This window comes from Theropithecus gelada, chromosome 11 (assembly GCF_003255815.1).
Source record: "Theropithecus gelada isolate Dixy chromosome 11, Tgel_1.0, whole genome shotgun sequence".
NCBI lineage: Eukaryota > Metazoa > Chordata > Mammalia > Primates > Cercopithecidae > Theropithecus > Theropithecus gelada.
Window position 1 is genome coordinate 128,360,047 of NC_037679.1, and position 18,224 is coordinate 128,378,270.

The 18,224-nt window shown below is 36.4% G+C and overlaps 1 protein-coding gene across 3 annotated transcripts in view; it reads right to left on the reverse strand.

Annotated features, from left to right (window-relative positions):
• Window positions 1-274: 274 nt before the first annotated feature.
• Window positions 275-18,224, reverse strand: part of CPNE8 (copine 8) — a 230,607-nt gene continuing 212,657 nt past the window's right edge. For all 3 annotated transcript variants that reach the window (XM_025403626.1, XM_025403627.1, XM_025403628.1), the window contains 2 exons: window positions 17,918-17,991; window positions 275-2,146 (listed from right to left, as the gene is read on the reverse strand). In XM_025403626.1, coding sequence (XP_025259411.1) covers window positions 1,958-2,146; window positions 17,918-17,991 — 263 coding nt within the window. In that variant the 3' untranslated portion in view covers window positions 275-1,957. The remainder of the gene's footprint in view (window positions 2,147-17,917; window positions 17,992-18,224) is intronic.

Genomic DNA, 18,224 nt, shown 5'->3' on the forward strand with positions numbered 1-18,224 from the left:
ATAGTCTTGGATACATCACTTAATCCCTCCACTCTTGGTTTACCACATTTCTGCAATGAAGACACAAGGTTTAAGTATTTTCTAATCTTATATATAGCATTAACATCACATAAGTTTCTGATTATCATTCTCAGCCATATAAATGATAACATTTGTAAAGAGAAATTGCTTCATTCCTGGCCATTTACTCTCACTAGGTTTGAGCAAACTATTATTTATACAAGGAATTGTATAACTTTTGTTTTCTCTGGACAGTTCAAAAAAATAACTGATGTTTGACAAGAAGAAAAGAATATTGATCTTATTTATTTTTGTTTTATGGGTTGATAAAGGTAAATTTAAAAATCTGCAGGTTATACACTGTACTGGCATAAATAAGATTAGTAAATGAAAACATCAAACACTACTGTCATTCATACATGAAATGTACAAAACAAATAGTAATGATTTAAAGATTTTAATACATAATTAAAAATGGACAATTGAGCATTAGTTATGTAACACTGATACTGTTAGATATGTGGATGTATATATTCTTTCCAGTAAAATAGTTTCATGCTTATAAAAGTCACCCTAGGTCAACTTGGGACAAAGAAAACAATGTACAGTAGAAATAAACCAAGTATTAAATAGAATATATAGGTAAGGAAAAAATATTATAAAGCAGTTACATTTTTGACACACACACACACACACACATATAAATACACTTTTCCATTATTTGAAGGCAATTCACAATCATTTCCAGGAATTCTGTGAGAATTTAAGGCCATTTGTTCTAAAGAAATGCTTTAATTTAGACACAACTTCACAAAACTGTAATTCTTGTAAAAACTGTACATGCAAAAACTCTTTACAATTATTCGTGGACAGGCAGGTCAGTATATAGGAGTAGGTTATTTCACAAATGTGTTGTGCACTAAGTCACAGAGTTGTATATATTTAACTGAGAATTTCACAAAAGACTTCCAGCCTGTGCACCCTGCGTGGCAACATGGAATGGTGATAACAAGAAATCCCAATCAAGAGAGCCAGTATCCCTTTGAATTAAAATATCTAGACAAGATATAATGGAATAAAAAGTTTAAAACATCTGCTACATGGTTCACAGTTAAATAGTCTTGGTTTCAGTCATTATTATATCAGGATGCTACTTTTTACAAAGCATTTTCTGTGCATTTATAGCTCACAATGTTTGACTTTTTCTAATTTCTACTTAGTGTCACAAAATACAAACCAACTGCGGTCTAAATTTAGAACCCAAACTTCACGAAAAGTGCATGTTCAACCAGGAGACACATCTGCCAGGCTTAGACTCCCATACTCAGCAAACATTGCTGAGAAACTGATTATTAAGCAGATGTAGTTTCTTAGGACAATCCAGTTACTGAGAAATAGAAAATCATTTTTCCCTTCCCTTATTTGCAATTGTGTTTGTCCAGACAGTCATTCAAAGAGATATTGCTCTTGTGATTATAGCTATTGCAATTTAGAAGACAAAGGATTCAGTATTCAAAACTCTTATTCTTAAGAACGGTTATAAAAGTATTGAAATTTAAAAAGTAGTAACATGTAAACATTGATACAGAGACTGCTTTCCTATACACATAGCAGTCGAAGACAATATTTGAGTTAAAAACATAGTTTGTGCTTTTTTCCAACAATACATTGGAAATTAGCTGTTTCTGTTAAAAAAAAAAAAAAAAAAGATTTAGAGAAGACATCCGTACTTTGCTTCACGCATTTAAACAATTTTTCTGTTGCTCATGCAACAACCATATTTACAGTTTTGGTTTAGGAATAGATTTAATTTTGGATCCAAGAAAGCACATTAACCAGTACTGCTGAAACCAAACTGAGAAAAGTATCCCATTGCCTGGTTCATCACAGAGCACCAGGCACAAAGCATTAACTCAGCAGTTCTGATTTGTAGTGACATTAGCATTTCAGAGCACAGTCATATTTGAGTCTGTAACACATGTGTAGGTGGGGTGTATGGGGGAGGCGCAGGTGATGGCTTGATTCCTCGGGCTCTCATATAGGAGAGAAACTGCTCAGGGATCTCAGCTAGGACGTCTTTCGCCAATCTAGCCATGCTCAATACGTGGTTTCCGCTTCTGTCAATATAATCCCTGAATGGCACAAACTAAAACAGAGAAGAAAGAAAGTTACTTCACAGACTTTAGCAGGCTATATAATAAACACAAAAAAATCAACACATGTACACATTTGGTCATAGGAAAATCAGGGAAACTGAGAGTAATGGAGAGACGGATAACAATTATACATTTTTAAAATATTCAATAGGCCACGCACGGTGGCTCATGCCTGTAATCACAGCACTTTGGGAGGCCGAGGTGGGCGGATTACCTTAGGTCAGGAGTTCAAGACCAGCCTGGCCAACATGGTGAAACCCCGTCTCTACTAGAAATACAAAAATTAGCTGGGCATGGTGGCACACCCCTGTAATCCCAGTTACTCGGGAGGTTGAGGCAGGAGAATTGCTTGAGCCCGGAAGGCAGAGGTTGCAGTGAGCCGATATCATGCCACTGCACTTCAGCCTGGCCGACAGAGTGAGACTGTCTCAAAAAAAAAAAAAAAAAAAAAAAAAGAATTCAATACACTACAAATAGCTATAAGTGACTAAACTTACCTAATATATGCTTTATCTCAAAAGGAACACAATCGTTTTCTATGTTTTTCCCCCAATAACTCATGTCACTTAGTCCTAATATGCTTATTATGTTGCCAAATGTCTTCTGCAGTTTTGGGTTCAATACCTAGCCTGAATCCCAACAGGATGGATCATTTAACCTCTTTGGGGCTTGGTTTCCTATCAAATGGAGTTAATACATGCCTAATTCAGCTTCCGATATAAAAATACTACCCAATTCTGGATAAGAAACGAGTATTACCCAATTCAGGGTAAAATATAATAGTGTACATTGTTAAAAAGTCCTAAACACATTAAAGTATTTTAATTATTTCTAAGAACAAAAAAATCACATGGAATATGAATACAGAATTCACACAGCTCATATTAATAGAAAGCTGAAATATTCAGTACATTGAGTTTTGCAGCATATGTTGATTTTTTAATACCTATTATTTGGGAAGAGAGTAAAAATGATCTTGGCATAAGATTTGGGTATATTTCTTATTGAAATATCATCATTCTAACAACACATATTAGGTTGAAGCAAAAAGTAATTGTGGTTTTTGCAGTAAAGTGCGGTTTTGCAATGGCAGAAACCGCAATTACTTTTGCACCACCCTTAATAAAAATGATTACTATATCTTTATATATGTAATTATGTGAGAGCCCTTATCAGTTCAACACCAAATGCTCCTGTAATAGATTGCCTGATTCCATTCTCATTTATAATGGTTACTTAAGTTAATAAACACTGTGCTGTTTGAGGGCATTAGTTCAATTTTCCCTTAGGGGCATAATGATTCTTGACGCAACTTTGAAGTGATTGGAACTGTGAATGTTGTGATAATTTAAGAGCACAGTAATTCTAGGTCTTCAGAGAAAAGGCAAAGTGAAGATATTTTAATATGTTGAACAATTTGAGTACAATATATAAAAATTTGAATTAAATCATTTTTTCTCTGGATGAAGACAAAAAACAATCCTGTCTCATGCTGTAAAATACCATTTTACATTTATTTTGAAAATAAAATAAGTTTGCTTTTTATTTTAAGTTATTCAATATGTGCCTCTGGAAAACAATCATTATAGGAAGGCAGCATTTAAAACGGTCAGGTTGCTACAGGTAAACCAAGAAAAATTTTAAGAAATCAAAGATTAGGTATAATGCCTTTCATTCAGTGAAGGTACTCTCTTTTAAAAGAACAGAAGAAAATTATTCCTTTCTTTTTAAAATAAGACATTACAAACAAGCACATGTATATGACTAAAATTTTACCTTATTTGTCTTTACCCTATTTCCAGGAGGAAAGTTCAGAGCAGTTTTTAGAAATAGGTATTTAAAAGGTGACATATCTTTCTGCTACTAAGGGCAAGAAAGCTTGCTAAGGGTGCGGGGGAAAAGGAAAACTAACAATAAATGCGATCTTCACTTCAGAAGAGAATGAGGAGAATCAGAACTTTTGTGAAGTCTTTATTCCCTAGCTATGGACAAGATTTGACATTTTTAACAGAAAAAAATCAAAGAGGTATAAAAAAATAAATTGAGGTTAATTTTCTCTCTGAAACTATAATTAGAAAAGAGAAAATAGGAATCAACATAGTTAGCGATTAATGAGAAAATATATCTAATTGTAACTATAATTTACTTCATTCTTATTCTAGAAGGTATAATGCTTTAAATGTTAACATTTAGTAATGTTGGTATGGTTAATATACATGCAGTGGTCTTTAGGCTTTTTTTGAAGAGTTTTTCTTTTTTTTTTTTATAGAAAATGTATGTAACTAATGCATACATTTCAGGGAAATGTTGGCAAGCAGCTGATGCTTTTCTGTGGAAAGGGGAGATCTCCCCTGCTTTTATCTTACCTTTACCTCAACTTTGGTCTCATATGGACATTATGGACATTATGGACATTAAACTCATTTAAGTTTTTACCTCCCTATTCTCAGAAACTTTGGAATTAGACTTCCTAGTTTCAAAGCCTGGTCTGCTGCCTGTTGCCTGCATGATCTTGAGCAGGTTATTTTCTACTCTTTGCCTGTTTCTTCTTCTAGAAAATAAAAACCAGATGGCTTCACTGCAAATTCTGCCAAACTTTTAGAGAACTAACATGAATTATTCTCAAACTGTTTTTTTAAATTGAAGGAAAGAAACTGGCCAGCAACCTAGCTTAAAGGATCCTCCATAATGGCCATGCAAGTCTACGCACAGATGGAAGAATAGACACTGCAGGAGCTGATAAAGTATTTCTTTGGTGGTCGGGACCAAGCCTTTCAGGTCCATTCCAAGATGGGCGAATAGGAACAGCTCTGGTCTGCAGCTCCCAGTGTGATAAATGCAGAAGATGGGTGATTTCTGCATTTGCAACTGAGGTACCTAATTCATCTCATTGGGACTGGTTGGACAGTGGGTGCAGCCCACAGAGGGCAAGCCAAAGCAGTATGGGGCGTCACCTCACCTGCGAAGTACAAGAGGTTGGGGGATTTCCCTTTCCTAGCCAAGGGAAGCCACAACAGACTGTGACAGACTGTACCTGTAAAAAGGGGACACTTCTGCCCAAATACTGTACTTTTCCCACAGCCTTAGCAACTGGCAGACCAGCAGCTTCTCTCCCGTGCCTGGCTCGGTGAGTCCCACGCCCACGGAGCCTTGCTCAATGCTAGCACAGCAGTCTGAGATCAACCTACGAAGCTGCAGCCTGGCAGGGGGAGGGGTATCTGCCATTGCCGAGGCTTGAGTAGGTAAACAAAGCGGCTGGGAAGCTTGAACTGGGGGGAGCCCACCACAGCTCAGCAAGGCCTACTGCCTCTATAAATTCCATCTCTGTGGGCAGGGCACAGCTGAACAAAAGGCAGCAGAAAGTTCTGAAGACTTAAACAGCCCTGTCTGACAGCTCTGAAGAGAGCACTGGTTCTCCCAGCATGGCATTTGAGCTCTGAGAATGGACAGACTGCCTCCTCAAGTGGGTTGTTGACCCCTGTGTAGCATAACTGGGAGACACCTCCCAGTAGGGGCTGATAGACACCTCATACAGCTCAGTGCCCCTCTGCGACGAAGCTTCCAGAGGAAGGATCAGACAGCAATATTTGCTGTTCTGCAGCCTCCACTGGTGATATCCAGCCAAACAGGGTCTGGAGTGGACCCCCAGCAAACTCTAACAGACCTACAGCTGAGGGACCTGTTAGAAGGAAAACTAACAAACAGAAAGGAATAGCATCAACGTCAACAAAAAGGACATCCACACCAAAACCCCATCTGTGGGCCACCAACATCAAAGACCAAAGGTAGATAAAACCACAAAGATGGGAAGAAACCAGAGCAGAAAAGCTGAAAATTCTAAAAACCAGAGTGCCTCTTCTCTACCAAAGTATCACAGCTCTTTGATAGCAATGGAACAAAGCTGGATGGAGAATGACTTTGATGAGTGGACAGAAGTAGGCTTCAGACGCTCAGTAATAACAAACTTCTTCGAGTTAAAGGAGATGTTCTCAGCCATCACAAGGAAGATAAAAACCTTGAAAAAAGGTTAGACGAATGGCTAACTAGAATAAACAGTGTAGAGAAGAACTTAAATGACCTGATGGAGCTGAAAACCATGGCACGAGAACTTTGTGATGCATGCACAAGCTTCAGTAGCCGACTCAATCAAGTGGAAGAAAGGATATCAGTGATTGAAGATCAAATTAATGAAATAAAGCAAGAAGACAAGATTAGAGAAAAAAGAGTAAAAAGAAACGGACAAAGCCTCCAAGAAATACAGGACTACATGAAAAGACCAAATCTACGTTTGATGTGTGTACCTGAAAGTCATGGGGAGAATGGAACCAAGTTGGAAAACACTCTTCAGGATATTAACCAGGAGAACTTTCCCAACCTAGCAAGGCAAGCCAACATTCAAATTCAGGAAATACAGAGAACACCAAAAGGTACTCCTTGAGAAGAGCAACCCCAAGACACATAATTGTCAGATTCACCAAGGTTGAAATGAAGGAAAAAATGTTAAAGGCAGCTAGAGACAAAGGTTGGGTTATCCACAAAGGGAATTCCATTAGAGTAACAGTGGATCTCTCAGCAGAAACCGTACAAGCCAGAAGAGAGTGGGAGCCAATATTCAACATTCTTAAGGAAAAGAATTTTCAACCCAGAATTTCATATCCAGCCAAACTAAGCTTCATAAGTGAAGGAGAAATAAAATCCTTTACAGGCAAGCAAATGCTGATTGATTTTGTCACCACCAGGCCTGCCTTACAAGAGCTCCTGAAGGAAGCACTAAACATGGAAAGGAACAACCGGTACCAGCCACTGCAAAAACATGCCAAATTGTAAAGATCATCAATGCTATTAAGAAACTGCATCAATTAATGGGCAAAATAACCAGCTAACATCATAATGACAGATCAAATTCACACATAAAAATATTAACCTTAAATGTAAATGGGCTAAATACCCCAATTAAAAGACACAGACTGGCAAACTGGATAGTAAAGATCCATCAGTATCCTATACTCAGGAGACCAATCTCACATGCAGAGACACACATAGGCTCAAAGTGAAGGGATGGAGGAAGATTTACTAAGCAAATGGAAAGCAAAAAAACTGGAGAGGTTGCAATGCTAGTCTGATAAAACAGACTTTAAATCGACAAAGACCAAACAAAGACAAAGGCCATTACATAATGGTAAAGGGATCAACGCAACAAGAAGAGCTAACTAACCTAAATATATATGCACCCAATATAGGAGGACCCAGATTCATAAAGCAAGTCCTTAGAGACCTACAAAGAGACTTAGACTCCCACACAATAATAATGGGAGACTTTAACACCCCACTGTCAATATTAGATCAACTAGACAGAAGGTTAACAAGGATATCCAGGATTTGAACTCAGCTCTGCACCAAGCATACCTAATAGACATCTACAGAACTCTCTACCCCAAATCAACAGAATATACATTCTTCTCAGCACCACATTGCACTTATTCTAAAATTGACCACATAATTGGAAGTAAAGCACTCCTCCCCAAATGTAAAAGAACAAAAATCACAACAAACTCTCTCTCAGACCTCAGTGAAATCAAATTAGAACTCAGAATTAAGAAACTAATGCAAAACCGCACAACTACATGGAAACTGAACAATCTGCTCCTGAATGACTACTGGGTAAATAGCGAAATGAAGGCAGAAATAATGATGTTCTTTGAAACCAATGAGAACAAAGACACAATGTACCAGAATTGCTGGGACACATTTAAAGCAGTGTGTAGAGGGAAATTTATAGCACTAAATGCCCACAACAGAAAGCAGGAAAGATCTAAAATCGACACCCTAATATCACAATTAAAAGAACTAGAGAAGCAAGAGCAAACAAATCAAAAAGCCAGCAGAAGGCAGGAAATAACTAAGATCAGAGCAGAAATGAAGGTGATAGAGACACAAAAAACCCTTCAGAAAAATCAGTGAATCCAGGAGCTGGTTTTTTGAAAAGCTCAACAAAATTGAAAGACCACTAGCAAGACTAATGAAGAATAAAAGTGAGAAGAATTAAATAGATGCAATAAAAAATGATAAAGGGGATATCACCACTGATCCCACAGAAATACAAACTACCATCAGAGAATACTATAAACACCTATATGCAAATAAACTAGAAATTCTAGAAGAAATGGATAAATTCCTTGACACATATACCCTCCCAAGACTAAACCAGGAAGAAGTTGAATCTCTGAATAAACCAATAACAGGCTCTGAAATTGAGGCAATAATTAATAGCCTACCAACCAAAAATCACAAGTATCTCTAAACACCAATAACAGACAAACAGCCAGATCATGAGTGAATTCAATTCACAATGGCTACACATAAAATAAAATACTTAGGAATCCAACTGACAAGGGATGTGAAGGACCTCTTCAGGGAGAACTACAAACCACTGCTCAATGAAATAAGAGGACACAAACAAATGGAAGAACATTCCATGCTCATGGATAGGAAGAATCAATATCATGAAAATGGCCATACTGCCCAAGGTAATTTGTAGATTCAATGCCATCCCCATCAAGCTACCGATGACTGTCTTCTCAGAACTGGAAAAAACTACTTTAAAGTTCATATGGAACCAAAAAAGAGGCCACATTGCCAAGACAATCCTAAGCCAAAAGAACAAAGCTGGAGGCATCACGCCACCTGACTTCCAACTATACTAGAAGGCTATAGTAACCAAAGCAGCATGGTACTGGTACCAAAACAGAGCTATAGACCAATGGATCAGAACAGAGGCCTCAGAAACAACACTGCATATTCTCACTCATAGGTGGGAATTGAACAATGAGAACACTTGGACACAGGGTGGGGAACATCACACACCAGGGCCTGTGGGGGGCTCGGGGAGAGACAGCATTAGGAGAAATACCTAATATAAATGATGAGTTGATGGGTGCAGCAAAGCAACATGGCACATGTATACCTGTGTAACAAACCTGCACATTGTATACATGTACCCTAGAATTTAATATAATAAAAATAAATAAGTAAATAAAATTGAAGGGGAATGAATTCTTCCAAATGTATTCCACAAGGCTAGAACTACCCTAATACCAAAAACCAGAAAAGGACACAACAACAACAAAAATCTACAGGTTAGTATTCCTGATGAATACAGACACAAACATCTTGAACGAAATACTAGCAAACCAAATACAACAGCACATCAAAAAGATTATACACCATGATAAAGTAGGATTTATCCCAGGAATGCAAGGATGGTTCAATGTGTGCAAATCAATAAATGTGACACATCATATGAACAGAATGAAAGCAAGAAAAACAAAAAACAAAAAACACATCATCTCAATAGATACAGAAAAAGCATTTGATAAAATACAACATCTCTTCAGGATAAAAATTATCTGTAAATTAGGTGCAGAAGGAACATACCTCAACACAGTAAAGGCCAATATGACAAACCCACAGCTAATATCATAAAGCAATTCTGAGCCAGAAGAAGAAAGCTGAAGGTATCACATTACCAGACTTCAAAATATATTACATAGCCATAGAAACCAAAACAGGAAGGCACTGGCATAAAAACAGACACATAGACCAATGGAACAGAATAGAGAACTCAGAAATAAATCCACATATTTACAGCCAACTGATTTTTGCCAAATGCATTAAGAACATACACTGGGGAAAGAATACCCTTTCCATTAAATGGTGGTGGGATAACTGGATATCCACATGCAGAAGAATGAAACTACACTCTTATCTATCACCATATAAAAATCAACTCAAAATGGGTTAAAGACTTAAATGTAAGATCCTAAACTATGAAACTACTAGAAAAAAACCATAGGGGAAATGCATCAGGACATGAGTAGGCAAAAAATTGTATGAATAAGGCCTCCAAACTTAGGCAACAAAAGTAAAACTACATAAATGGCATTATATTAAGCTAAAATCTTCTCAACAGCAAAGGAAGTAATCAAGAGAGTGAAGAGACAACATTTTATTCATCTAATAAGATTAATATCCAGAATATACAATGAATTCAAACAATAGCAAAACAAAAAAACAAACCAAAAACCCGCAAAGAATCTGATTTTAAAATGGGCAAGTGACCTAAACAGATATTTCTCAAAAAAAGCCACACAAATGGCCAAAAGTAATGAGAAAATGCAGAAAAATCACTATTTATCAGATAAATGCAAATCAAAACCACGGTGAGATATCATCTCATCCCAGTTAGAATGGCTATTACCAAAAAGACAAAAATGGCAAATATTGATAAGGATGTAGAGAAAAGGGAACTCATACATTGTTGGTGGGAATGTAAATTATTACAACCATTATGGAAAACAGAACTACCATAAGCTTCAGCAATTCCACTACTGGGTATTTATCCACATGAAAGGAAACCAGTATGTCAAATAAATAGCTGCATTCCCATGTTTATTGCAGCATTATTCACAATAGCCAGGATATGATACTGACCTAAGTGTCCATTAACAGATGAATGGATAAGGAAAGTGTAGCATATGTACACAATGAAATACTATTCCACCATAAAAAATGAAATTCTGTCATTTGTGGCAACATGGATAAGCCTGGAGGACATTATGTTAACTGAAATAAGCCAGGCATAGAAAAATAAATATATATGTTCTCCCTCATATGTGTAAGCTAAAAAAGTTGATATCATAGCAATAGAGAGTAGAACAGCGGTTACTATAGGCTGGGAAGGATAGGTTGGGAAAGAGGAGTAAGGAGACTGTGGTTGATGGATACAAAATTACAGCTAGATAGGAGGAATAAATTATGTTGTTCTCTAGCCCTGTAGGGTTACCATAGTTAATTATTATTTACTGCATATTTTTGAATAGCTAGAAAACAGAATTTTGAATGTCCCCGACCAAAAAAATAAATGTCTGAGATATGGGTATGCTATCCCTGATAGAATAATCACACATTGCATACATGTAATGAAATATCACATTGTACCCTAGAAATATGTATAATTATGTCAATAAAATAAAAAAGGATAATTACAGAACACCTATTTCATTGTTTTGTATTAAATAAGTTAAAACTTAAAGTGCTTAAACAGTAGCAGTTCAATTTGTAATATGTATTATATATGAAAGCCATCATTATAATTACTTTTCTATTCATTAACTTACACCTTTATATAGTCAATATAAAGCAATTTTGAAAATAGTTTTCAATTTATATTCATATCAAACTTTAACGAAGATTATTATCAATTTTATCTCTTTCAAATTTGAATACAGTATCAGTTCATCTAAAACAGTAATTCCTGGCCTTTTTAAATTTTAAAACACTGTTGTTTCACCTTTTCAGCAAGTCCCACAGGATATGCAGATGTTTTTTAATTGAGGTAAATTGCATTTCACTTTTAAGAATTTTATGACACTCTGGAACCTCAAAGCTAAGGCTCATAATCATCACTGTTCTTAGAATACACACAGTTCTACTCTTCTTTAAAACAGTTTATAAATAACAGGTAAAAAAGAAATCCTCAATTTCAACCTAGAATGGGAGTATATATCACATTTAGCTTAGGTTTGTTAGGTAAGCACAGAGTCTGATATTCCATTTGAACATTAGGGGGCACTGCCTACAGGTTGAGAACAACTGTCATAGAAGTCAGGGTTATCAAACAGGAGTATCCTTCATCCCACACTTATATCTGGAGTAGGATAAAAAAAAGTCACTAGCCTAAACTAAACCTTTTCCAAAGGAACATTTATTTCTTCAGTCATGTCACAAGGTACTTTATAAATGAGAGAAAAGACAATGACTTCAGAAATTTCCTATACCTCTTATTTCAGATCTTAAAACTTTCATGGCAAAATTGCCCTCTTTCTTGGAAGATTGCTCATATCCTTTTATTTTTACAGGTTTCCACTCAACTTCTTAGGCCACTCTGTTTATTACCTCTATTAGTCCATCATTTCTGATCCCTGTACCTGGGAACCTCTTGTCCAAAATAATTCCCACACATTTGTGAATGCATGTTGACCACATGGTAATTTGGACCCTTATAATATTTAGAAGAATAAATCAATTTTTCTTTGTACTAATTTATCACATTCATATAAAGAATACCAATAAATGCATTTTGTTCTATAGGAAGTATGGTATACTTGTTACTCTACATCTTTTTTCAGCACCCACCAGCATAGGGAAAATGTTCCACATGGCTGCTCTAACTGCTTGCTTTGCCTATTCGTAAAAACAAGTTTGAATTAGTTTGGACAAATGGGCTTTTAGTTGCTGCTCTGCTCAGTTTTGCTGGATTGTTCCTACTGTGCAGAGCTCCATTAGTGATCTTCAAGTCTAAGCCCTCAAGGTTATTATTCTTTTAATGGAAAATATGATTTAAATATAATTTTTAAGGAAATGATAGGCTGGCCCAGCAGCTACATGCAGCCAGGGGGAATGGCACTGCATTATACACAATGGCCAATCCATAGCATAAACAAATAGAAAGCCTTTATGTATATTGACTTAAGAAAATAAGTCACCTAAGTTTTAGACTAATAACCATCCTGCTTACTATTTGTGCTATAGTGACATGAAATTAAATAATGAGGCAATGAGACTTAATCACACATAAAACTTACTACCTTGTCATATGTTAGGGCACAGCTACTATGAAATAGTGACAAAAAATGCCTTCCCACTGGACTGCGCAGATGTACTGTACTGATAATCATTTATTGAGCAACTGGTATTTGGGAAGTCTTCTGCTAGGAGATTTAGCACAATATGTCATTTAATATTCACAAGAATCTTATATACTTTGAATGCACATAAGAAGAAACTGAAAGAAAGTTTAATGAACTTATCCAGGATCAGCTCTGAGTATGTCAGAATCACTATTTGAACTCAAATGGATCTGACTTGAATTCATTAGCCACTTCGGTAATATAAAAAGGGTAATAGATCTTAATAATTTTCATTAAAATTTTGTCTTTTAGGACAGTGCATTATAATAGGAGTAACACCGGTTTTAGAACCAGAACACTCTTGGAAATCTGGATCTACCAACTTATGACCTAAATAACTTTTGTTCTGGGGCTGGCTTCAGTTTTTTTTATCTGTAAATAACTTTAAGACAAACAATGACCGGTATTTTTAGGAAGATACAAAGTAATATGGGGACAAAGTGAAAATTCATCCAGGTGTGGCGAGTGAGGTCTTTGGAGAGAGCTGTGTGACAGGCTCTATGTTGAGAAATTTCAAAGTATAGGATTTCAATCAGCACAGATGAGGAGGAAGAGTATTCCAGGTAAAATGACAAGTGAAAATAAAAGCAAGAACCAAGGAAATGTGTGATGTGAAGTTAGTTTATTAAGATAAAGTACAGTGTGTTTGTCTGTTTCTGTGTGTATTTAGCTAAAGAAGAGCCTGAAGGCCGGGAGCGGTGGCTCACGCCTGTAATCCCAGCACTTTGGGAGGCCGAGGCGGGTGGATCACGAGGTCAGGAGATTGAGACCACGGTGAAACCCCGTCTCTACCAAAAATACAAAAAAATTAGCAGGGCAAGGTGGCGGGCGCCTGTAGTCCCAACTACTCCCGAGGCTAAGGCAGGAGAACGGTGTGAACCCGGGAGGCGGAGCTTGCAGTGAGCGAGATCGTGCCACTGCACTCCAGCCTGGGCGACAGAGTGAGACTCCGTCTCAAAAAAAAAAGAGCCTGAAATCAGGTCACGGATAATCTTAAATGCCATGTTTAGGTGTTAGAAACAAAATTATACAGAATACATCTTAAGAATTTTAGAATCAGACATTTTAGGATTAAATCCTCGTCTACTTCTCATTAGCTGGGTGACTGTGGACAAGAGGAACTGAGGTAGCTTCATGTCCTTTTTTTGTAAAATGCAATAATCAAAGTACCTGTCACATAAAGTAAATTAAGGACTGAGTGATATAATGCTATAGCTCTTAGCCTGCCTAGCACATGAAACACTTAATAAAGGGTTAAATATCATTATATGAAAAGGAAGGTATTTAATATTTACTATAATAATAAAACCCTATCTACTACCCCCAATTTTCTGCTGAACCTCAGCTACATACTACTATTTGCCACCTTAGGGTTTTCTTTATCCACTTGAGAAATCTGGAATTTCAATTGTGTTGTGTGTATAAACCGGATTGACTTCAAACAGTGAGAAATGGAAAGCAGAAATAGACCCTATTATCTGATAATATTTTAGAGAATTGGTTTACAGTTTTTTTCTGACCATGGGAAGATTGAAAATATTATCCTGCATGTACACTTGCAACCCCACTATTCTAAATATTCAAGAGTGTTTCTCTCCTTTAAAATAATTTGCTTTAAAAACTTTTTAGTGATGGTAGAACCTGGAAAACTCTGATGGTGGAATGTTTAGCCTTATTCAAGGTGAGAGAGGAGGTGCCAATTCTTTTACACAATGTGAATGTAAATGATCAATCTGATATGTAAAGTACTGACCACCACTTAGAAACTTCTCCATGACAGTAGAAAAGAGTACATTGAATCTCTAAGTCAATGCAGGAATGTAAGTCAAGATGCCACTGTCATTAAGGGTGCCACTAATTTCCTAGGGACATTTTAATTTCTTGTTCAGTAAATGTTAAGACCTCACTATTCTTCAGTTCAACTTTACATGGCAGAATCCCTTGAGTGTTCACCTGTATCCCCAGGTGTGTTCAAAATCTTTGGGATCCCAGTGTTACTTTATGGTGATAGAAGTCAGAATCCTTCAGCTTTTTTTTTTTTTTTTTTTTTTTTTTTTTTTTGAGGCGGGGTTTCACTTTTTTTGTCCAGGCTGGAATGCAATGGTATGATCTTGGCTCACTGCAATCTCCGCCTCCTGGGTTCAAGCAATTGTCTTGCCTCAGCCTCCCAAGTAACTGAGATTACATGCGCCTGCCACCACACCCAGGTAATTTTTTTTGTATTTTTAGTAGAGACGGGGTTTCACCATGTTGGCCAGGCAGGTCTTGAACTACTGACCTCAGGCGATCCTCCCACCTTGGCCTCCCAAAGTGCTGGGAATACAGGCATGAGGCACTGCGCCCGGTCGGATTCTGACTTTCAAGAAGCAAAAACTTACATAATTATACTAATATATACCTACGCTATTGGTAAGTAACAAAGTATTTTATGTCTGTTACTTCCTTTGAGACTCACAACATCAAGGGAGGAGCAAAGATGAGAGAATTTGGAGTCTACCAATAATAAAACAAAGACAGAGAAATTTTTTTTACTTGTTCAAGACCACAGTGACAAAAGTATAGTTTCACAGATCATCGGTGACCTATCTCAATATTCTGTTCAATGTAATATATCTATTGATTGATTAGTTTCATGATCAAGGACAATTTTTATTAATGCAAATAGGTTGTCACTAACATAACCTACTGGCCTTCTTAAAAGGAACCTTAATCATGTGAGCAATCTTAGCTATTTCCTAACGAAGAAAGTAATACCACGCTTCTCTTAAGCATCATTTAAATGGAACTATGAGATATGAGGTTGCCTCTGCTAACTTGGTAAAAATGCATTAGGACAGCAACATAACACATTCTAAACACTTCAAATTCATACTTCCATGCAGTAATTCGATTTTTTTGAAACTGAAAGGATATTATAGAGAGATTTTAAATAAAGTGTAATTACTTAGACCTTTAACTATGCTGATGAGGTTAAGGTGAATAATCATGTGTCTAATTATGAAAGAAACACATAATGGGCCGGGCGCAGTGGCTCACACTTGTAATCCCAGCACTTTGGGAGGCCGAGGCAGGTGGATCACAAGGTCAGGAGATGGAGACCATTCTGGCTAAAATGGCAAAACTCCGTCTCTACTAAAAAAACACACAAAAAAATTAGCCGGGCATGGTGGCGGGCACCTGTAGTCCCAGCTACTCAAGAGGCTGAGGCAGGAGCATAGTGTGAACCAGGAGGCAGAGCTTGCAGTGAGCTGAGATTGCACCACTGAACTCCAGCCTGGGCGACAGAGCGAGGGCGAGACCCCGTCTAAAAAAAAAAAAAAAGAAAAAACCAAAAAAAAAAGAAAAAACAAAAACACATAATGAGCTTCTTAAGCAAATGACAATATCACCAAGTTCCTTTTCTCAGCTGCTTTTAACCTAATCATTTATGTGAATGTGATTTTTACTGTATCAAGTTCTTTAGGTTGAAAAGCTTACATCATATTCAATTATCTTTTTTAAAAAAACTATTTTACAGAAGTTTTTATTTTAAAATTTAATTTTGCTGGCTAATGAAGAATAATTATTTTTGAATCTTTATCAACATTACTCTTTATATTATCATACTAACAGATTACTTTATATTATTACTTCCTCAAATTATTTCAAGTATTTTTTGTTGTTCTTTTGTCTAAAAGTTCTATTTCAGGAATGTATTTTATATGCATGATCTCACTTAATCTTCACAATTCTATTTATTCCCCAAAACACTGAAATATAGAAAGCTTATCCAAGTTATCATAGTGGAAAAGTCAGAATTAGAACCAAATTCTGTATGATCCCTGATAGAGCAGGAGCACAGTCATCTCGGACAAACATGGCCACTGTAAGTTCCAGCTCCCTTTCTAGCCTCATGCATTTTAAGGAAATTACTTCTCTTCTAACTACAAGCAGCCACAAAGAGCAGACAATAAAACACAGATAAGACAGCTTGGGCGCAGAGGGAGGTGGGAGGAAAAGTCTCTCAGGTAACTGCCAAACTTTACCCTTATACAATGGGCCCAATAAAACAGTGGGCCTTAGTAAGCACATTCCTTTCCCTTCAGGTGCGCTAAGATAGGGAAGCTAAACGCAGACTCGGATGGATATGCCTGAAGTTGCAGAAAGATGTATAGGAGCAGACACACAACTCTCCCTCCCAGATAAGCACAACAAAGAGACACAGAAGCAATCCAAGCCTCTGATAAACTCTCCCACCCTGAATCCTTAAAAACTCTTGGTCTGTAAAAGAGTGTGGCTTCTGACCTAATTCAGTCAAAAGTCCCTCCCAGGTTTGAAATAAACCTGTTGACTGTGGAGCCACCCTTTGTGTTTCTCTCCTCTTTCTTCAATTCTTACAATCACAAATTATTTTCTACTAATGACGGTATTATGGGTGAATATATATGTTACTATTTAGGAAATAATATTAAAGTTCATTGTTTGCTCCCTTAAAATTTTGATACCATGTGCTTAAATGGTACTGAGACCTTCTTCCTTTTCCTATCCAAAAAGATATACTTCACAGCTTGTTTTCCATTCTGACATATTAAAAAATATGGAAATTTTCTGCAACTGTTTAGCTGAATTAACACCTTGTTTTCAATTATAATTTTAATTACATTTAATTACTGATTGTTTATATTCACTTCCAGAATAATAGGCTTTAGTTAAGTATTTTTCTTAATTCTAGCCTTTTCTATATGTAGATATAATTTTTTTATATATGACATATTTTAGAATCTGTTTCGTTATTTTTTCTTAACCATAATCTATGAGGGAAGTATGAAAATACATACAAAGTTTTTGGTATATTTTTACTAAATTTATTTACTCTGAGTATCTACCAGATTAAAATATATTTAGTTTTTGTTGAGACTAATAAATAGAAAAGCATCATTAAAAACACTGTTATATTTCTAGCTTCTAATTTTGTTAAAATATTCCAGTGATATTTTCTAGCAATAGTAAAGTAGGAAAAGATTTATTTCTTACCTGTACAATGTCTCTTTCAGCATATTTTCCTCTAGAGGAGACTCTTACATCATCTCCATCCAATTCAACCATTGCTTTAAGAGAAAATATGATCATTTATTCAGTACATTTCAGCCAAATACTAAAACAATGTGGACAGTAAGGAAATCAAGATGTATGAAGTAGCAAAATGTCCTATGAAAAGAAAGAAAGCATGTTGATCCCCCTTCAGGTCTTCATTTCTCACACAAAACTTGACTAAGTGTGCATTTTACAAAGTGAGCCAAGATCTTGTGTGACTCTTTGAAAGGTGAGCAGAGCCAGTCAT